Source organism: Dasypus novemcinctus, chromosome 13 (assembly GCF_030445035.2).
Source record: "Dasypus novemcinctus isolate mDasNov1 chromosome 13, mDasNov1.1.hap2, whole genome shotgun sequence".
Taxonomy (NCBI): domain Eukaryota; kingdom Metazoa; phylum Chordata; class Mammalia; order Cingulata; family Dasypodidae; genus Dasypus; species Dasypus novemcinctus.
In genome coordinates this window covers 45,572,608-45,591,718 of record NC_080685.1, presented here as the reverse complement: position 1 = coordinate 45,591,718, position 19,111 = coordinate 45,572,608, and the positions used below count along the sequence as shown (strand labels likewise).

General features: G+C 42.3%; 1 protein-coding gene across 2 annotated transcripts in view; it reads right to left on the bottom strand.

Annotated features, from left to right (window-relative positions):
• MPZL1 (myelin protein zero like 1) overlaps positions 1 to 19,111 on the bottom strand; it is a 74,348-nt gene that overhangs the window by 23,576 nt on the left and 31,661 nt on the right. For both annotated transcript variants that reach the window (XM_058310075.2, XM_058310076.2), the window contains exon 2: positions 2,714 to 2,880. In XM_058310075.2, coding sequence (XP_058166058.1) covers positions 2,714 to 2,880 — 167 coding nt within the window. The remainder of the gene's footprint in view (positions 1 to 2,713; positions 2,881 to 19,111) is intronic.

The window sequence follows — 19,111 nt, the reverse complement described above, 5'->3', positions numbered from 1 at the left end:
ATATACAGTATTAAAATTGCATGGTGGGGAGCTGATGTGGCTAAGTAGCTGAGTACCAGCCTCCCACATACGAGGTCCTGGGTTCAATCCCCAGCCCTGGTACCTAAAAAAAAAAAAATTTCATGGAGGCAGGGGGGACAATGATTAGAAAAACATGTCTAAAAAGGCTCCTTGAGTAGGAGGGAAATGGGCGTTGGGGAGAGGTTGAAAAACACTGCTTTAGACAATCCCTAAAGCTTCCAGTAAGATTTTATTAACAAACTTTTCCATCCCAGAGAGATTAAAAAGTGAAATGTCAAACAACTTGTAACTTTGATATACAGACAGGGGTCGCCAAGGATTCAGAAGGGAGGGGGGAATGAACAGGTGGGACAGGGCATATTTGGGGCGGTGAGAGTCTTCTTGCATGATACTGTGATGACGGACGCATGACATTATGCATTTGTCAAGGCCTGTGGAAATGTACAGCACAAAGTGTAAAACAAAATGTAAACCATAAACTTTGGTAATAGCAAGGCTTCAGTATTGGTTCATCAACTGTAATAAACGTACCACACTAATCTAAGAGGTCAATAATAGGATTAACTAGGTGTGGGGGTGTGGGGGCAGTAGGAGTTATGTGGGAATTCCCTATACTTTCAGTGTAATTTTTCTGTAAATGTAAATCTATAACTTCTTTAAAAATAAAATTTTTTTTAAAAAAGTGAAGTGTCTACAGCCAAATACATAAAGGAAATACTACAGGACTTAGGTTTCAACAAAAGAAGATCTCAACAGTTCTGTTCTATATGGTATGATCTTGGGTGAATAATGACTCTTTGAGCCTTTTTTTTTTTAAATCCCAGTCTAGAAATGGGAAAAATACACCTTTCTCATAGAGGTCAGAAGATTAAATGACACAAGGTATATGAAGTGCCCAGTGTCTAGGTAGCGAACCATGAACATAATTCATCATCGTTCAAAAGAAGAGTTCAGTATTCTTACTTAAAGATAAATAATAGACATTGTCCCTGCTGCACACTGCCAACCTAAAATGCGTAAAAGTTGATAAAATATGTGCCAATATTTAAACGACATTCAACATACAGATAGAATAGCTGTAAAGTAACAAACAGTATATATTAGTAACTCAAGAGATTATACTAAGATTATAATCAATATTAATTACCACTTGCTGAGCTAGACACTCTCCTAAGAGCTTAACCTGCATTATCTCACTTTATCTCAATTGAGTCATGTTCCCCACAAAAGACATGTTCTTAAACTTAATCTGCCTCCTGTGGGTGTGAACCCATTTGTAAACAGGCCCCCCTGAAGATGTCATTACTAGTTAACTGAATCAGGGTCTGGCTTCATCCACATTACTGGAGACCTTATAAAGAGAAAAAGCCAAAGAAAGAAGCCTGATGACGGAGAAGCCAGAAGTCAGAAAAAGGCACAAGAGGAAGCCAAGGACATCGCCATGTGGCAGAGGACTGCCATCTTAGTTTCCTGGCTGCTAAGACTAATACTATACAATGGGTTGGCTTAACAACAGGAATTTACTGGCTCATGGGTTTTAAGGTTCATAAAAGTCTATAATCAATTCTCCCCCAAGACTGGTGTTCTGGAGCTGGCTGCCAACTATCCTTGGGTCCTTGACTTTTCTGTCACATGTCAATGTACATGGCGACGTCCTCCCCTTCCTCTCCCGGGTTCTTTAACTTTCAGCTTCTGTTCCTCCCTGTGGCTTTGTCGTCATAAAGCCTCCCGCAATATTTAAGGCCCAACCTCATTCAGTTGGGTCACACTTTATAACTAAAAATACTATCTCCAAAGATGATTAAGATTAAGAATATGCCTTTTTCTGGGGTACATAATCTACCACAAGTGCCATCGCCAGAATACAAGAGTCCAAGAGAAAGCATGGCCTTGCTGATGCCTTGATTTGGAACTTCTGGTCTCTAAAGCCATGAGTCCATAAATTCCTGTTGTTTAAGCCAGCCCATTGTGCGGTATTTGTCAGAGCAGCTCTGGAAAAGGAAGACACATTCCGATGTGGAAAGTTTCATTACTGCCATTTTACCAACAGGAATCAGGATCATCAGTCCATGTTTAATAAGCACTCACTGCATAACTAGGAGTCACCTAGTTACTAACTAACCTTCCTTTCACCACTTGGGCACTGTATCTCTGTTCTGCCACTCACCTTCTCTGAAGTCATCTGTATACCAAATCTTTAACCTAATTGCACCCTGAATGGGAGCAGAGATTGTCTTACACATTTTTGAAGACCCTAAGCTCCCACTGGATAGTGAGCACCCAATTAATACTTCTGTATCAGATGGACTATAAGCTAATCAAGAAATGCATAATTAAATCAGAAGGAAACTTCAGATAACACTTCAAAAATTTCAGATAACACTTCAAAGAAACAAATATTAGTAAAAATGGGGCAAATGAAAGCTGAAAGGATGCAGAATAAATCGTGATATGAGTCAGCAAGGGTCCATTAGAGGCTGCTCTAAGGAAAGGGTACATTCAAAAATGGATTTGATGGTGGGGAGGAATTGAGGAAATGGCGAGGAGACAATGAATGCAAAGATAAGGAAACAAGCTGCACTTAAGAGATGCTGAACTTAAAAAAATAGGAAAGGGCCATTAACTACCCTTCACTTCAAGAGGAAAGACACCTGTGAGGTACAACTAGCCAAGAGCAGTCAAGCGTTCTTACCGACACCGTGGTATCAGCCCCCTCTGGCTGGAAGCTCCAGGAGACTGAGGTTGAGATGCCAGTTGTGTTAAGAGACTTGAACTTGCAGGGCAGCTTCCCCTGTGTCCCATTTGCCACAAAGATTTCTTTTGGTGTATATACCTCCAAGGCTGACACTCTGGCTGTCACTGGAGAGAGAGGAACAAAGAAAAAATAAGAAAAGTATTTAGCATGAATACCAATGCATGTACTTATCAGAGAAGATGACAAAGGAAAGATACAGAAAGTTTTGAGATACTATACATTAATCCACTGCCACTGTTCACTGTACATTTCTGTCAGGTTATTCCATAGCCAGATACATCCTACAAGCAGGTTAACTGCTGACGGTCTTTTTGTAATGATGCAGAGGCCACATTTTACTTCTTAAAAGCATTCTCATATCCATCTGTTACATTTCAATAATTAACACTGAACTTTCTCATCTTCCATATTTATTTATTTATATCTTTTTTTCCTCTCCCCACGCCCCCGCCCAGTTGTCTGCTTTCTGTGTCCATTCGCTGTGTGTTCTTCTGTGACCGCTTCTATCCTTATCAGCGGCACCGGGAATCTGTGTCTCTTTCTGTTGTGTCATTTTGTTGTATCAGTTCTCCGTGTGGGCGGCGCCATTCCTGGGCAGGCTGCACTGTCTGTCGTGCTGGGCGGTTCTCCTTATGGGGCACACTCCTTGCGCGTGGGGCTCCCCTACGCGGGGGACACCCCTGCGTGGCAGGGCACTCCTTGCGCACATCAACACTGTGCATGGGCCAGCTCCACACGGGTCAGGAGGCCCTGGGTTTGAACCTTGGACCTCCCATTTGGTAGGCTGATGCCCTATCCATTGGGCCAAGTCAGCTTCCCTCATCTTCCATATTTAAAGCCATTCTAGGGAAATGGACTTGGCCCAGTGGTTAGGGCGTCTGTCTACCACATGGGAGGTCCGCGGTTCAAACCCTGGGCCTCCTTGACCCGTGTGGAGCTGGCCCATGCGCAGTGCTGATGCGCACAAGGAGTGCCGCACCATGCAGGGGTGTCCCCCGCGTAGAGGAGCCCCATGCGCAAGGAGTGCACCTATAAGGAGAGCTGCCCAGGGTGAAAGAAAGTGCAGCCTGCCCAGGAATGACGCCGCACACACTTCCCGTGCCGCTGACGACAACAGAAGCGGACAAAGAAACAAGATGCAGCAAATAGACACAGAGAACAGACGGGGGTGGGGGGTGGGGGGGGGAATTAAATAAATAAATAAATCTTTTTTTAAAAAATGAAGTCATTCTAAGTAAGATATTTTATTTTAAAGTAGGTTTATTATTTAACTGATCCTTTTCCTATAAAGGATTTAAGGCAAAAATGCATATATATTTTATTTTCGTTAGTGAAATCACTGGTGAAATATATTTTGCTTCATTGGTGCTAGGTACTAGAGAAATAGCTGACTATACTGTGTCACATTTACATTCTCCTCATTGAGTTTTTTCAGTTAGCCCAAGCCCAGGAAATAGTCCTTAAAATGTAACTATCCCTTGGAATATGGAAACAGCTCTTTTTCCAAAATCTGTAACCAGAAGCAACTGTAGGAATTATTAAGAAATTGCTGCTAAATTAGATGGTCCTCGCTCACAAAGAGACACTCTGATGGACTAAATGAAATTTAGAAAGAAACTTATTTGGCCTAAAATTAGAAACAAGCAACGCCAATACAGGCAAGATTAAAAAGACCCATCCTACACAACCAATCCAATGTCCACATAGAAGAGGTGGCATTGGATTGGGAAAAGTGGACATAATGGACAAAGGGTATGGGGAAAGGCAGGAAGAGATGAGAGGTGGAGGCGTCTTCGGGACATGGAGCTGCCCTGGATGGTGCTTCAGAGGTAATCACCGGACATTGTAAATCCTCACAGGGCCCACTTGATGGAATAGAGGAGAGTATGGGCCATGATGTGAACCAATGTATATGAGGTGCAGAGGTGCCCAAAGATGTACTTACCAAATCCAATGGATGTGTCATGATGATGGGAACGAGTGTTGTTGGGGGGGGGGGGGAGAGGGGGGGTGGGGGGGTGGGGTTGAATGGGACCTCACATATATATTTTTAATGTAATATTATTACTAAGTCAATAAAAAATTAAAAAATTTAAAAAAAAAAGACCCATCTTCCTGCCATCTGTATTTTACACTATTGGAACAAGAAGCAATGTGAATGTGGTCAACTAAAGGACAAAAAAAAAGGGTTCTAGGAAGAGACAAGTTGAGAAATTTTGTGATGTCTCACAGCCCGCAACCCCGTCTCTACCCCTGTAATATCATCTTGTTGTTACTGAAAGAAGACTAACTTTAAAATATGACTTACTGCATAAATTGTACTATCTTTGTAAACTCAGAGATTATATATGTAACTTCGATCATTTTAATCAAGACTGACTATAAGTTGCTTAATTGTCCTTTTCTGTATATAATATCATTAAACTTTACTATCTAAAAAAAAACAACCTGTCTTTAAAAAAAGAAATTTTAAAAAAATTTCTTTTTTTAAAGAAATAATTTTGGAGAGAATAAATATGTGCAGTGTTACAATTATTTTTAGAATATAACAGTCGGGCTGAATAAGGAAGGGCATTGTCTCCAGGGCCTGATGGTCACATTCGGAATTTTTTTCTTCTCTGGGGCTCAGCTCCAACTGTAGGCCAAGGAGGACAAGGGTACTCCCCCATCCCTCCCAACCACCTTCCAAATGTTTATTCTCAGGACACAATGAGGACTTTGGGCTATTCTATTAAATAAACTGATAGCCACACTGCATTGAGCAGATTTTTCTCTGCTAAAGTGGGTGGATTATTATTATAAGGAACAATGGATTATTATTTGTGGTCCAAACCTCAAAACAAGCCCTTCTTTCACATAAGAAGCAAACAAAAGACGCTCCTTGCTATTGCGGGTAGGCAGAAAAGCAGTCCTGGGGCACTTGGGTTCAAAATAAAGGACAAAGCACAAGACTGGACAACTGACCCGTTTATTCCAGGAAGCAGCACTTCTTCGTAACCCTGATTCATTCTGTGTGATTCTGACCAGCTTTCTCCACCGTGATGAGCTCCAAAAGGAAAGCCACTGCCTCTAAGGTCAATAATTAACAACGTCTCCCCAGGCTTTTATATGCGGGGGGCACCCCTCCGTGGCAGGGCACTCCTTGCGCGCATCGGCCAGCTCCACACGGGTCAAGGAGGCCGGGGGTTTGAACCATGGACTTCCCATGTGGTAGACGGATGCCCTAACCACTGGGCCAAGTCCACTTCCCTCCCTAGGCTTTTAGCAGATCAGATCCGGGCTACAAGATCTGGCCATGAACACTGTCATTCTGGAATGTTAGTTTAAGATGGAACCAGACAAGTCTCAAAGTTTACAGTCCAGAATTTTGACCGAAAAGACTAACCAAATCCCTAAATGGCTTTTAGGCCATCTAGTCAAGACAGACTTTGATTTAGCTACTACAAAGCTGGCTAATGAACATGTGAATTTTTTTTTTTAATCTACTTTCACTCTGTGGCTAATTTAAACATGTATTATAATTCCCAACTCTAGCCAATCACCTAGTTCCAAAGTGACTCCATAAATGAGTAGTTAACTTCCCCTCATGCTTGACCCTCTATCCTTCTCTCTAAATTGTCATCATTCTTGGTGACTCCATAAGCTCATTCTCTCCAATACCCTGACTGCATGGATCCTTCAGCTACATCAGAACCTAAAATCCACTGATCCTCCAACCTTTTTACCTTCTCATCCCCACCAAGTCTTTATTTACCCTCTTACCCAGATTAGATGCCATGGCCCAACATTATAATCACCCCCTTGCATACACTGTCAGCTCCCTCACTGCTCTCTTCCTTCAGTATGCTCAACTGGTCAAATATCAATCCTGGTTGCACCCAATCCTCAACTCACTCTGCAGCTGTCCCGGGGTGGCTGACCATGGCTGGAGAAAAGCACATGACCTCACTGACTTCTTTCACCTTAAATCCACAATCACCAGCCTCAAGGAGACTCAGTGCTGCCCAGCAATCCCTCTATGTTTCCCTAGGCTATCTACTCTCTACTTTCCTAAAGGGCTATTTCATACTTTTCCTTCTTTCCTTAAACCTCCATGTCCTCCCCCAATTCACTCTCAGCTAAGGACTTCCTATTGCACTGGGGAAACAGATGAAGAAGAGAACTTCCAAATGTCCCTCCCACCACCTATTCACCTCCACATGTCTGTGCACATATGCTCTGCTACTATATAGGAAATGTCTGCACCCCTTTCTAAGGTCAACCCTTCTACTGTGCACTGGCCCTTCTCTTGCCTTTACAAAGACACTGATCTAGCACTTCTCCCTCTTGCTCTGATACAGCTTTTTGTCTTCACTGAATTACTGCTATCAGTGATATAATACATATATTTATATCCCAGCTTTTGGGGAAAAATTCCTCTTTTTTTTTTTTTTTTTTGAGGTACTGGGGCCAGAGATTAAACCTGGGACCTCATCAACCACTGAGCCACATTGGCTCCCCTGAGTTGGCTCCCTCATCTGTTTGCTCATTGCTTTTGCTTGTTGTTTCTTTTTTTATTTGTTTTCTTTGGGAGGCACTGGGAACCAATCTGGGACCTCCTATGTGGGAGGTGAGTACTCAACTACTTGAGACACATCCACTCCTGGGAAAAAATTCTTGACTACATCTCTTTCCAGCTTTGGCCTCTGCCTCCTTCTCTACTTTACAAATCTTGAAAGAATTGTCTATCCCAAAAGGGTCCAATTTCTTTCTTGCCAATTTCTATTGAAAAAGCCCTATGCAGGTTTTCAACCCCACTACTCTCCTGAAAATGTCCTTGTCAAAGAATCCAATGACTTCCATGTGGCTAAACCAATGGTTAATTCCCAAAACTTGTCTTAGTGACCTACCTGCAACATCTGACATAGTTGATCACCACCCTCTACTTGAAATTCTTTTCCTGTTTAGTTTGGAAAGACTTTCCCCTCTTGGTTCTCTTCTTATCTTGTTGCCTGCTCATTCCCAGGCTCCTTTTCTGGTTCTCCTCACTTCTATATGCTGTAAAACCCCAGAACCATTCCTCTGGTATCTTCTCTATTTAATATTCATTCCCTTGGTGACTTCATCAAGTTCCAAGATTTTAAATGCTTTCTAAATGCTGATGACTCTGAGATACACACAGATAACACATACGTTTACTCAGCATTTTCATGTGCATCCGGCAGGTAACCCAAATTTCATGTGTCCACACTGAATTTCTGATTCCCACTCTAAAACCTGCCCTTTCCTAGACTTCTCTTATCTCAGTAAACAGTAACTTCAGCTTTCAGCAGCTGAGGCCAAACCCTGGAATCCTTCCTGAGTCCTCTCTCACAACTTATTTACAAACCACCAGCAAACCACCAGCTGTCTCTACTCAGAAGCATATCTAGAAACTGATCTCTCCCTGCTTCTTTCAGTAATACCATCTTGAGCCAAGCCATCATCTTCTTTCTCTTGGATTACTACACTGTCATCACTATGTTCTTACTTACCCAGGTCACTATAGCTGACCCACTCCACAGGCCAGAGATTTTGTTACAATATAAGGCATTTCATATCACATCACTCTTCTGCTCAGAACCCTTCAAAGGTTCTCCACATAGGCCAGGGTAAAGTCAAAATCCTCATGGTGGTCCACAGAGCCCTACATAAATTAAACAAACAGCCACTTCTTTGACCTCCTTTCCTACTCTGCTCCGCAAACAAGCTGCAGCAGCCACCCTGCTCAAAACCCTCCAAGGGTCCATGAGGAGTGTCCCAAAGAATAGTGCACACTATGACTAAAGAGACTGGAGGTGTCCCAGGAAATCTGATGCCATGAAAGTCAAGGGAAAAGAGTGGGCCACTATGCCAAACGCAGCTGAGAATCAGGCACAGTGCACAGTTGATCTCAGGGAGCTGTTTCAGTAGAGAACCTTGCTTAAAGCTGCACGTGGTGGCCATGCACACAACAGCATCTAGACTCCACAAAGCACTTTGGCCAAGCACTGTACAACAGTTTCTGACCAGCTGCGATGATCATGAATGGCATCTTGTGTGAAATTTGCTCCCATGGGAATAAAGAAAGAAACTTAAACACAGGTTGCCCTCAGACTACATTCCACACAGCCTGAGCAAGAGATGAGTTCACTGGTTTCTTAACACAATTGGGAATGGTTTGCTTTGTCTCAGTTTTTCAAAAAAATTAAGTAACTAGGAGTATTATGGAAACATAGTAAAATTATTGTGGCGTTCTGATGGCTGCTCTTCAGAGTCATAAAAGGGAGTGTTCAAGACCAGCTAAGCAGGCTAAAAATGCAAATGTAAAGAACATTGAGATGTAGAGAAACTATTGTTCTAATCTACACCATTCCATGTCACTACAGACTGAAATCTCAGTCTGAATAAGATATTAAAGAGGTTTCTTTTAACCCAAGGATTTATGATAATGATGTAGCACAAAATGGCTGTGGAAAGTATTAAGGCTTTGGTTCAAAAACTCATAGATGGAAGAAAAAATAACTCTCCTTTTGAGTTCCAGAAAAACCACTTGCCTTAGGAATAAAAACACAGAAATGAAATGAAACAAAATAAAAAGATTAAGTGATAGACAAATGTTTTCTGTAACCTGTCAGACTTTGGATTATGAGTAACATGTAAATAACATGTAAATTTACACAAACTTCAAAATGGTAATGAGAGTTGAGCTTACTTTCTCCCTAGGGAAGGTTTCCAGAGGGAGTAGAAAACCCAGTTGAGTTGTGCTAGAGCTCAAAGGGCAAGAAAATAAAAACAAAAAACAAAAGCAAGCCTTCTCCTAATGAGCTCTGGGGAATAAAGTTTCTAAAATGTTTTGCATTCCCCAACCTTATCTTATCATTTAGTGATGAAGTCCATTCAAATGAAAAGGCCTGCTGACTCATCTGACAAGTAATCAGGAAGCTTGGGGAATCAACTGACTGGAGGCTATTTCTACAGTAATCAAATGTGATATCCAAAACTTGATATTCTTCCACTTTGGATGGAGAACCAGAATATTTTAGGGGAGGAAAATGGCAAATAAGGAATACAAAACGACATAGAAAAGAGCAAATTTAAGAATGGTTTGCATGGTTCTTCTATCCCATTCATTTGAACCTTCAATTAATTATGCCCATTAAAAATATGTCCCAGAGACATAAATCTTTCGGCTGTTCACATGCTGGGTGAGCCCTGAATCTCAGCAGAATTACAGTCCATACCTACTCTCTCTTTCATCAGACTCATCCAGGACAACTAACGAAAGGATGATGATGGACAACACCCAACCCAAAAATCTTTAACTGCAAATGAAACAGTTCCATCCGTCTGCCCCATGGACTCTAAGTCCCTTCTCAATAAGAAGCAGAGTTGGCATCATCATCCCAAAATCCTGAAGACAGAGGAACGAACAAATATAAGGAAGAACGCAACTATGGACTAAAACAGACTTATTATTATTCTCGTAATGGAAGAACTTGTAATACTGATATAAAGACAGTGGACACCAGAGTTTCCGAGAGGAGGGAGAGGGCAATAGGTGTAATGTGGGGCATTTTCGAGACATTGGAATCATTCTGCATGGTATCACAATGACGGATACCAGCCATTAAACATTTTGTCAAAACCTATAAAACTGTGCAGTGTACAGTGTAAAACAATGTAAACTATAGACCATGGTTAGTAACAATGCTTTAATGTGTTCCTCAATTGTAACAAATGTCCACGCTAATGAAAGATGTTAATGGGGGAAATGTGGAGGGGTTGGGGGAGAGAGGTGGGGTATATAGAAATCCCATATATTTAGATTATGTAATCTAAAGATCCTTTAAAAATAAATAGAAAAAAAAAATGGTTTGCCCAAGAGGTTATTTCCTAACATGACCTATTTCAATATTCTGGATTATTAAAACAAAGCCAACCATGCCTCCCAACAAATACACCAAGATGGTATTAATCCAAGTAAATCCAAACCCTCCCACCATGAAATTATTCAAAATATGGTAGAGTAACATTATCACCAATGAACAGGGATCCTGAAACTGTTATTGGCTGAAGAAATTCAGGGTCATATTATTGCTTGGTCCACTTGTAGAACATTGGTTGGTTAAAAAAAAACACAAAAAACAAAGAAACTTATCTTTTTAATAAACTCTGTTAAGGATTTCCTTAACTGAAAGTAGGCTTCTGTTTTGAAGCACTTTGATGTTACCAGTTCGTTCTCTTGCTTAAAAGGGTACAGCCAAGCAATATGGCCCACCTCTTGGTTGCTGTTGGTATGGTGCTAGTCTGCTATTGTAATATCTCCTAACACAAGCACAAATATGACCTTTTAAAACATACTAAAAGAGAGGAATAAAGAGAACTCTAAACACACAATTCAGGCTAGTGATTATGACCGGAACAGGGTGGAGGGGGCAGGACATGAACAGTTCACATTACTGGCAGGCTCTGTTTCTTAGACTAGGTAGTGAGTCCATGCGTGTTCATCTTAATATTCACTCCATAGACTATATATATGAGTATATATATACACACACATACATACACTCACTTTATTTTTTACAATTTAAAAAAAAAAAAAAACTTACGTAAGGCAATGAAAGATTTACTTAATTCCAGAATGTACCAGTAAAAGTCTTCAAACACGCTTCACTCACAGGATCTACCACAATTCCTGTCGCCGGGCTAGATAAAGTAAAGCTTACTCTGTGGTGCCTGCCAGTAGAGACCACCTCCCTCCTCCCAACAGGGCTGCTCTGCGGCTGAAGTGGCCCCTTTCTTTCCCTGAATCAAGGCCATCCTGGCCCTCCCTTGGCTGGGTAGCAAACAGCAGGGCTGGTTTCCAAAAATATAGTCTATTCAACCAGGCCTAAATATTAATAAATCAAGCCTTTCATTTGTCAGGAACACAGTCCTCTGTACTCTTTGCCTAAAGTTATGCTTCAGGCATAATTTTATGCTAAGTGTCTTCTTCCCAGCTCCTGTCCCATGCTATGCTCACTTACTTGCCGTGCTCCCTTACATGCCATGCTCCCTTACTTGCCGTGCTCCCTTATATGCTGTGCTCCCCTTGACAACACACTCCTCAGTTTTCTGGAATGGTCTGGAATGACCATAGCCATGAGAGGGCAGATTAGCTTGTCCACCTCATTACCTGACAATTTTGCCTGTTCCAGTGTGTTCAACATTGTTTGAATGTTGGAAAAAATGAATGGCTGGATGATGGATGAATGAAAAAAAGATGAATATAACACACAGAAATAAAAAACTCAGAGATGCTCAGCCATAAAAATCATACCCAGTTCACAACAAATGGCTTCAGCACCATGAACCAAACAAAAGGTGTTTGCAGAGATTACTTGGAGTCCAGCTGGAACACTGACAACTCTCTTGGAGAAGGCCTGAGAGTTTTTTTCCAAAAGTCATCTTCCTATTTTAAAGAGAATCCTAAAGGATGTGCATCTTTTGAAATGTTCAGCTGAAAAATCCACATACTTTGACTAATCCACAGGATTATAAATTCCTCTCAGAGTTAATTGCTTTTGCTCATGATCAATGTCCAGCTGGCCACACCTCTATCCATTAACCTTTTCTTGTAACCTTGCACCAACAACAAGCCTTCTATTTCTCAAATGAGAACTATTCAATCAGTCTTCAATTAGGCCATTGAACTAATCGCTTGACTCTTTAGAGCGCTGATACTCTCTTTTGCCCTCCTCTATGCCTGTACTGTTCATCTCCTGCTCCTGCTTCTGTTCTTCTTCTTTCAATCAACTATTCATTCCTCCAAGTACACACTGGGGTTCAGCCTTTGTCCTTAACACACTGACAGTCTGGAGAAGACAAATAAACAAACTTGTACAGTGTAGTGGGAGAAGCACTGTGCCTGGCCCCCAGGATGCACGGGGGTGCTAGCACAAGGATTTTACACAGGACAGGGCTTCCACCAAGTGTCCCAACAACCAGTCAACACAAATGCCATAGGTGCAGTTAACCTGAACCACATCATCTGCATCACATAATCAAATACTGCTCAGTTCTTAGCAAGCAGATGACAAGAAACTTTTAGCAAGATATCAGATAAATTTGCTTCCGATGGATTCTAATGGCCTAAAATGCTTAGTAGAGAGAAGCAGATTTGGCTCAACAGATAATATCTGCCTACCACATGGGAGGTCCAGGGTTCAAAAACCAGGGCCTCCTGACCTGTGTCAGTGCACATGCAGTGCTGATGCACACAAGGAGTGCCCTGCCATGCAGGGGTGTCCCCCATGTAGGGGAGCCCCACGTGCAAGGACTGAGCCCCGTAAAGAGAGCTGCCCTGTGCAAAGAAAGTGAGGCCTGCCTAGGAGTGGTGCCACACACACAGAGAGCTGATGCAGCAAGATGACACAACAAAGGGACACAGATTCCTGGTGCCACTGACAAGAATCCAAGCAGACACAGAAGAACACCCAGTGAATCGACAAGGAGAACAGACAACGGGGTGGCGGGAGAGAAATAAATAAATAAATAAATCTTAAAAAAAAAAAAGCTTAGTAGAAAGACCATGTTGAAAGCTCTGGGAGCTTATCTGATACATAAAAGAATAACATTCATACATTTTTAGACCACTCAGCTGCTGAAATGGCATATTAAAATTTCTATTCAATCAAAAAACCACTGTACCTTAAATTTAGCCTTATCAGAAGGTTCATGGTAGGTTAGAAGATATTTGATCCAAAATTTAACCCAAACCAGAAGCAGCCAATGCAAAATATTAGCACAATAACAGAGCAAGAAACTGGCAAGATTTGCCTATGGTGATGGCAGGAGGGTACCCCGACCTGCCAAAACACTGCTAAAGGAAAAGAGCAATGGAAAAAGTACCACTTACCAAGTGTTTACAATGGGGAAAGTATTATGTACACTAAGTGCATTTATTATTTTTCAACAACACTGCGAGGATCTGTTTAACAGACACTCAGAGAGGGTAAGGAATTTGCCCAAGTCATTTAACCAGCAAGTGTGGAGCTACAAATTGTATCTAGAGCTGTCTGACTCCAAAGCCCATCTCTTTTCACTCCTCTGATTATTATCCAGCTTTAATGGTACCCTTTATCCAAGCAAAATCTTATGGGGAACCCACGGTATAAAGGAGGTATATGAGATTTCCACATATAAATCACACAAGAAGTATGCAGGGGGGATGGGGGCTATATGGGGACCTCATATTTTTTGAATGTAATATTTAAAAAATTAAGACAAAAAAATTAAAAAATAAAATTAAAAGAAAAGAGTATGCAAACCTTACATTAAGTCAGTCCCAGGACTATAATGCAGCACAATGGTTCTCAACCTTGGCTGCACAGTGGACTCAACTAGGGAATTTTTTAAAAATACTGATGCCTGGGTGTCCTCCATACCCTCAGAAATTCTGATTTAATTGGTTGAGGGTGTGACCTGGGCATCAGGAAGTTTTTATTAGTTTTACTGATACATATTAAGAAAGCATACAGTCTATCCAAAGTGTACAATCAATGGTATTTGGTATAATCACAGAGTTGTACATTCATCAATTCAATGATTATTAGAGTATTTTCATTATTCCAATATTAATAGTATGCATCGGGATTTTTGAAAGCTCCCTAGGTGATTCTAAACTTGTAACCATGACACGGCATACCAAGAAGACATTGGGAAGCAGGCTGGCCCGGTGGTTAAGGCGTCCGTCTACCACATGGGAGGTCCACGGTTCAAACCCCGGACCTCCTTGACCCGTGTGGAGCTGGCCTACACACAGTGCTGATGTGCGCAAGGAGTGCCGTGCCACCCAGGGGTCTCCCACGTAGGGGAGCCCCACGTACAAGGAGTGCGCCCCGCAAGGAGAGCCACCCAGTGTGAAAGAAAGTGTAGCCTGCCCAGGAATGGTGCCGCACACACGGAGAGCTGACACAACAAGATGACGCAACAAAAAAGAAACAGATTCCCAGTGCTGCTGACAACAACAGAAGCAGACAAAGAAGAACACTCAGCAAATAGACACAGAGAACAGACAATTGGCTGGGGGCGTGGGTGGGGAAAGAAATAAAAAAAAAAAAAGAAGACATTGGGGGGAAGCAGATGTGGCTCAAGCAGTTGGGCACCCCACCTACTATATGGGAGATCCCAGGTTCGGTTCCCAGTGCCTCCTAAAAAGAGGAAGAGGGAAATGGATGTGGCCCAACCAACTGGGCTCCCATCTACCATATAGGAGGTTCAGGGTTTGATGCCCAGGGCTCCTGGTGAGGGCAAGCTGGACCACACGGTGAGCTGGCCCACACGGAGTGCCAGCTGACGCCAGCCGACGCTGGAATGCCGCCCTGTGCAGGAGCGTCCCCCTGCACAGGGGGCTGCACATGCCGGCTGACGCTGAGAGCTGGCGCAGCAAGAGGACACAACAAGAGACACGGAGGAGAGAAAATAAGAAGATGTAGCAGAACAGGGAGTTGAGATGGCGCAAGAGAGAAATCGCCTCTCTCACTCTGGGAGGTCCCAGAATCGGTTCCCAGAGCTGCCTAATGAAAATATAAGCAGACACAGAAGAACACACAGCGAACGGACACAGAGAGCAGACAATGTGGGGGATGGGAAGGAGGAGAAATAAATAAAATAAATCTTAAAAAAAAAAGATAAGCATACAACAAAGAGACACAGAGAACAGACAGTAAGCACAAACAACAGGGTGGGGGGAAATAAAGAACTCTTAAAAAAAAAAAGACGACACTGGGACTTCACTCAGTATGATACTATTATACAATAATAGCACACCTGAAGCAAATGAGCCAAGCCTTGTCTAGCTTTTTTTTTTTAAGATATATTTTATTATTTCTCTCCCCCCTCCCCCCCCCAGTTATCTGCTCTCTGGGTCCATTCACTGTGTGTTCTTCTGTGTCCATTTGCATTCTTGGTGATACAGGAATCTGTGTCTTTTTGTTGCATCATCTTGCTGCATCAGCTCTCCGTGTGTGCGGCACCACTCCTGGGTGGGCTGTGCTTTTTTTTTCGAACAGGGCAGCTCAATGTCGGGTGCACTCCTTGTGTGTGGGGCTCCCCTATGCGGCACGGCACTGCCGCGCGTGGGTCAGCTCACCACAAGGGCCAGGAGGCCCTGGGTTTGAACCCTGGACCTTCCATGTGGCAGGCAGACGCTCTATCAGTTGAGTCACGTCTGCTTCTCTTGTCTAGCTTTCTAGTGCATATATGTATATGTATGTTCACTTGTACAATTTTCTATTAGTGCCCATGCACAGACATTAATTTTTCAAAAGAAAAAGGTCATATCTCTATTACCTTCTTAAATAACACATTTACAAACTTAAATGTAAACACAGAAATTATAAAACATCTTCTATGTTCTGAAGAATTCACTGGCAACCTGAGCTAACATAGTCGTGGTCTCCAGAGTTCCAAAGTTATGTATATAACCCTTCCTAGGTTTGCATATTGATATTTATTCTGATTCCAATGGTTAAAAATAAACTTTAGGAACAAATGAAATGCACACCAACACTTAGAAGCTCTAAAGCAGTCACCAGAATCCCCTAGGATTCTATAGTAGAAAGCCTGAAAATCACGTTTCGCTTGGTTTTGAAAAGTTCATGTCTACACCAGTGATGTAAAACCATTGTCTTCTGCCAGGGCAATCTAACCACACAGTGAGGAAGTGAAGTAGATGGGGGAGGAAATACTTCACCCCCTTTAGGGCTGTGGACGCTAAGCCGCATCTACTACCTTAGGGCAGGTTCTCAGTTAAATGCAAATTTGTGCATGCCAAAGTCCTACTTAAAATCCAGTTTGAAGGCTCCCCCACTGCTTCAGGAATTCCACAATCCTCAGCAAGACACAGGAGACTTTTCAAAGTAACACGCCCCTTTTCCTGCTTTACCTTTGGCAAGGGGAATGGCCAGTGTGCTGTTACCATCTTGTTCTCACTTCCGTCAACAGGCGGGGCATTCAGCATACTTCCAGGCACATGCTGTTTGTCTTCCCTGTGCTGGGAGTCTCACCTCTGAACTCCTATGGAATTTCAAGACTCCACGTACAGATAGATAACTGCGGTAAAGCCCTGGCAGCTCTAATCACCACTGCTTCTGCCCAGCTACTCAACATTTCTTATCTGTGTCTCTGTTGCTGCAGCCTCCTGAAGCTGCACCTTCAAATGAGCAGCAAACGCTATTCCCAACATGACAGTATTTATTTTAGCTACTTGTGTACAGCTCGCTAGATACTGTACTACAATTATCTGTGAAGATCTTGAGCTCCCCTATTAGACTGAGGGCTCCTTGAGGAATGGAACTAACCCTTATTGGGTCCTTGTGTACCCCAGCACCTAGGACCCTTCCTGGGGCTCAGAAACTGCTCAGAACACATTTAAGGAGTAAACAGATAACTGCTGAATTTTTAGGATTCTTGTAATGTGAAGTTATAGTGAATGAAACATATAAATGAAGCAGGCTAATAAGATAGGGAATTAATAGACAGATCTGGAACTTGGCGGAGAGTCCACGTGGACATTGGTAACCCCAAGATAGCTGCTGGAAAACCCCCACCTCCGGAATTGTGCTATCCAGAACAAAGACTTCCTCCTGGGAACAAGGAAAGTCCTGGATGTTCTCTAGAAACTTTATCATTGAGTGCCCACTAAGGAACTGATGGGTGGGGCAATCAATCCAAACAGCAAAAAGCTGGAACCCCCTTTTCTTCCATTAGCAAAGGGGCGGAATAATTAACAGTTTAAAAGCCAGGCACAAACCAGGGCGTGGGCTCTCGCCTGCTCTCCTGCCTCTGGACGTGTTCCCTGTCCTCTTTGTGCCACTTTCGCTATCTTTCCTCTGCCATGTGGCCACGCAAGTAACCCAATAATGGGGAACTGTAGCTTGTAAATCAGCCCTCTTCATTCCTTTTCACCTCCCTTCCTCTCTACCTGGGACCCCTGCTCTTTTATTTTCTGTTATTTTCTCCCATTTCTCTTCCCTCCCTACCTGAATAAATTACTGGCCTAACTCACCCAGCATGCTTTTGAAATTCATTTCTGCAGCATAGCCAAGAACCTAGACAGAATCTGGTAACATAAGCACTTTTTTCTTCCTAAAATAAAGAACCCAACTTGCCCTTAAATGGGTGCCTAACGCCACTCAATCTCTCTCTGGCTCTTAGAAAACCTGACAAAAGAGCCCATATGTATCAGCACCAATTTATCACTGCCAGGAAGAGTTCAAAGTATAAATGTTCCCCCTTGGTTAGGAAATAAAAGGTGAGGGAGGAATGGAAACATCCTTCTCTTCCTGTTCAGATGAGGACTTATTATTAGGATTTTTAAAAGATAGCAGTGTCAATTAAACAACTCGTTTATGAAATATTCAATGAGCGCTAGGTTCTTGGAGGAGGCAATCTCATTATTCATTATACACAAATACAGACACGAGAGCAAATGAGACAAACGGTGAACGCTTCCAGTGTGCAGGGACTGGGCACAGAAGGGGACCCAGTAAAATGGCCTTTGAAAGAGATTATATGCTACCTGGTCTGCATTATTGTTGTTTTTTTTTTTTAATTATTTATTTATTATTATTATTTTTTAATTACATTTTAAAAAAATGAGGTCCCATTCAACCCCACCGCCCCCACCCCCCACTCCCCCCACTCCCCCACAGCAACACTCTCTCCCATCATCATGACACATCCATTGCACCTGGTAAGTTCATCTCTGAGCATCACTGCACCCCATAGTCAATGGTCCACATCATAGCCCAGACTCTCTCACGTTCCATCCAGTGGGTGCATTATTGTTTATATCACCTTATCTTCACTCCTAAAGCAACCCCCACAATGTACCCAATCGACTGTATGGACTTAAGAGTCCAAGTCTGAAAAACGAAGAGGTCGGGGAGTGGTTTTCGGAAGATGAGCGTGAATGACATCCGGAATGGTGAGAAGAATCAAGACAGGCAGATCCCAGAGGCATTTTCCAGAGAAAAACATGGGGTCAATATGGTAGAAGTGGACTTTTGGTTGAGAGGTGAAGACATACCAAAAAAGGAAGGAAAGAAGAAAAACTTGTAAGGATTTTTTCCCCTTAGGGATTTTTTGTTTGTTTCATTTTGCCCTCAATGCTGGACTAAAAGGAAAAATTTCCTTGAGTGACTCATCTCTAAATCTTTCAAAAGGAACAACTTCAACAACAAACTAAATTATTTTTACATTTATAAATGTAAATACATTTATAAACGTGAAGTTGACACATTAGATATGTGAGATACACTTTTTTAAAAATGTGTGGCACATACCTAATTT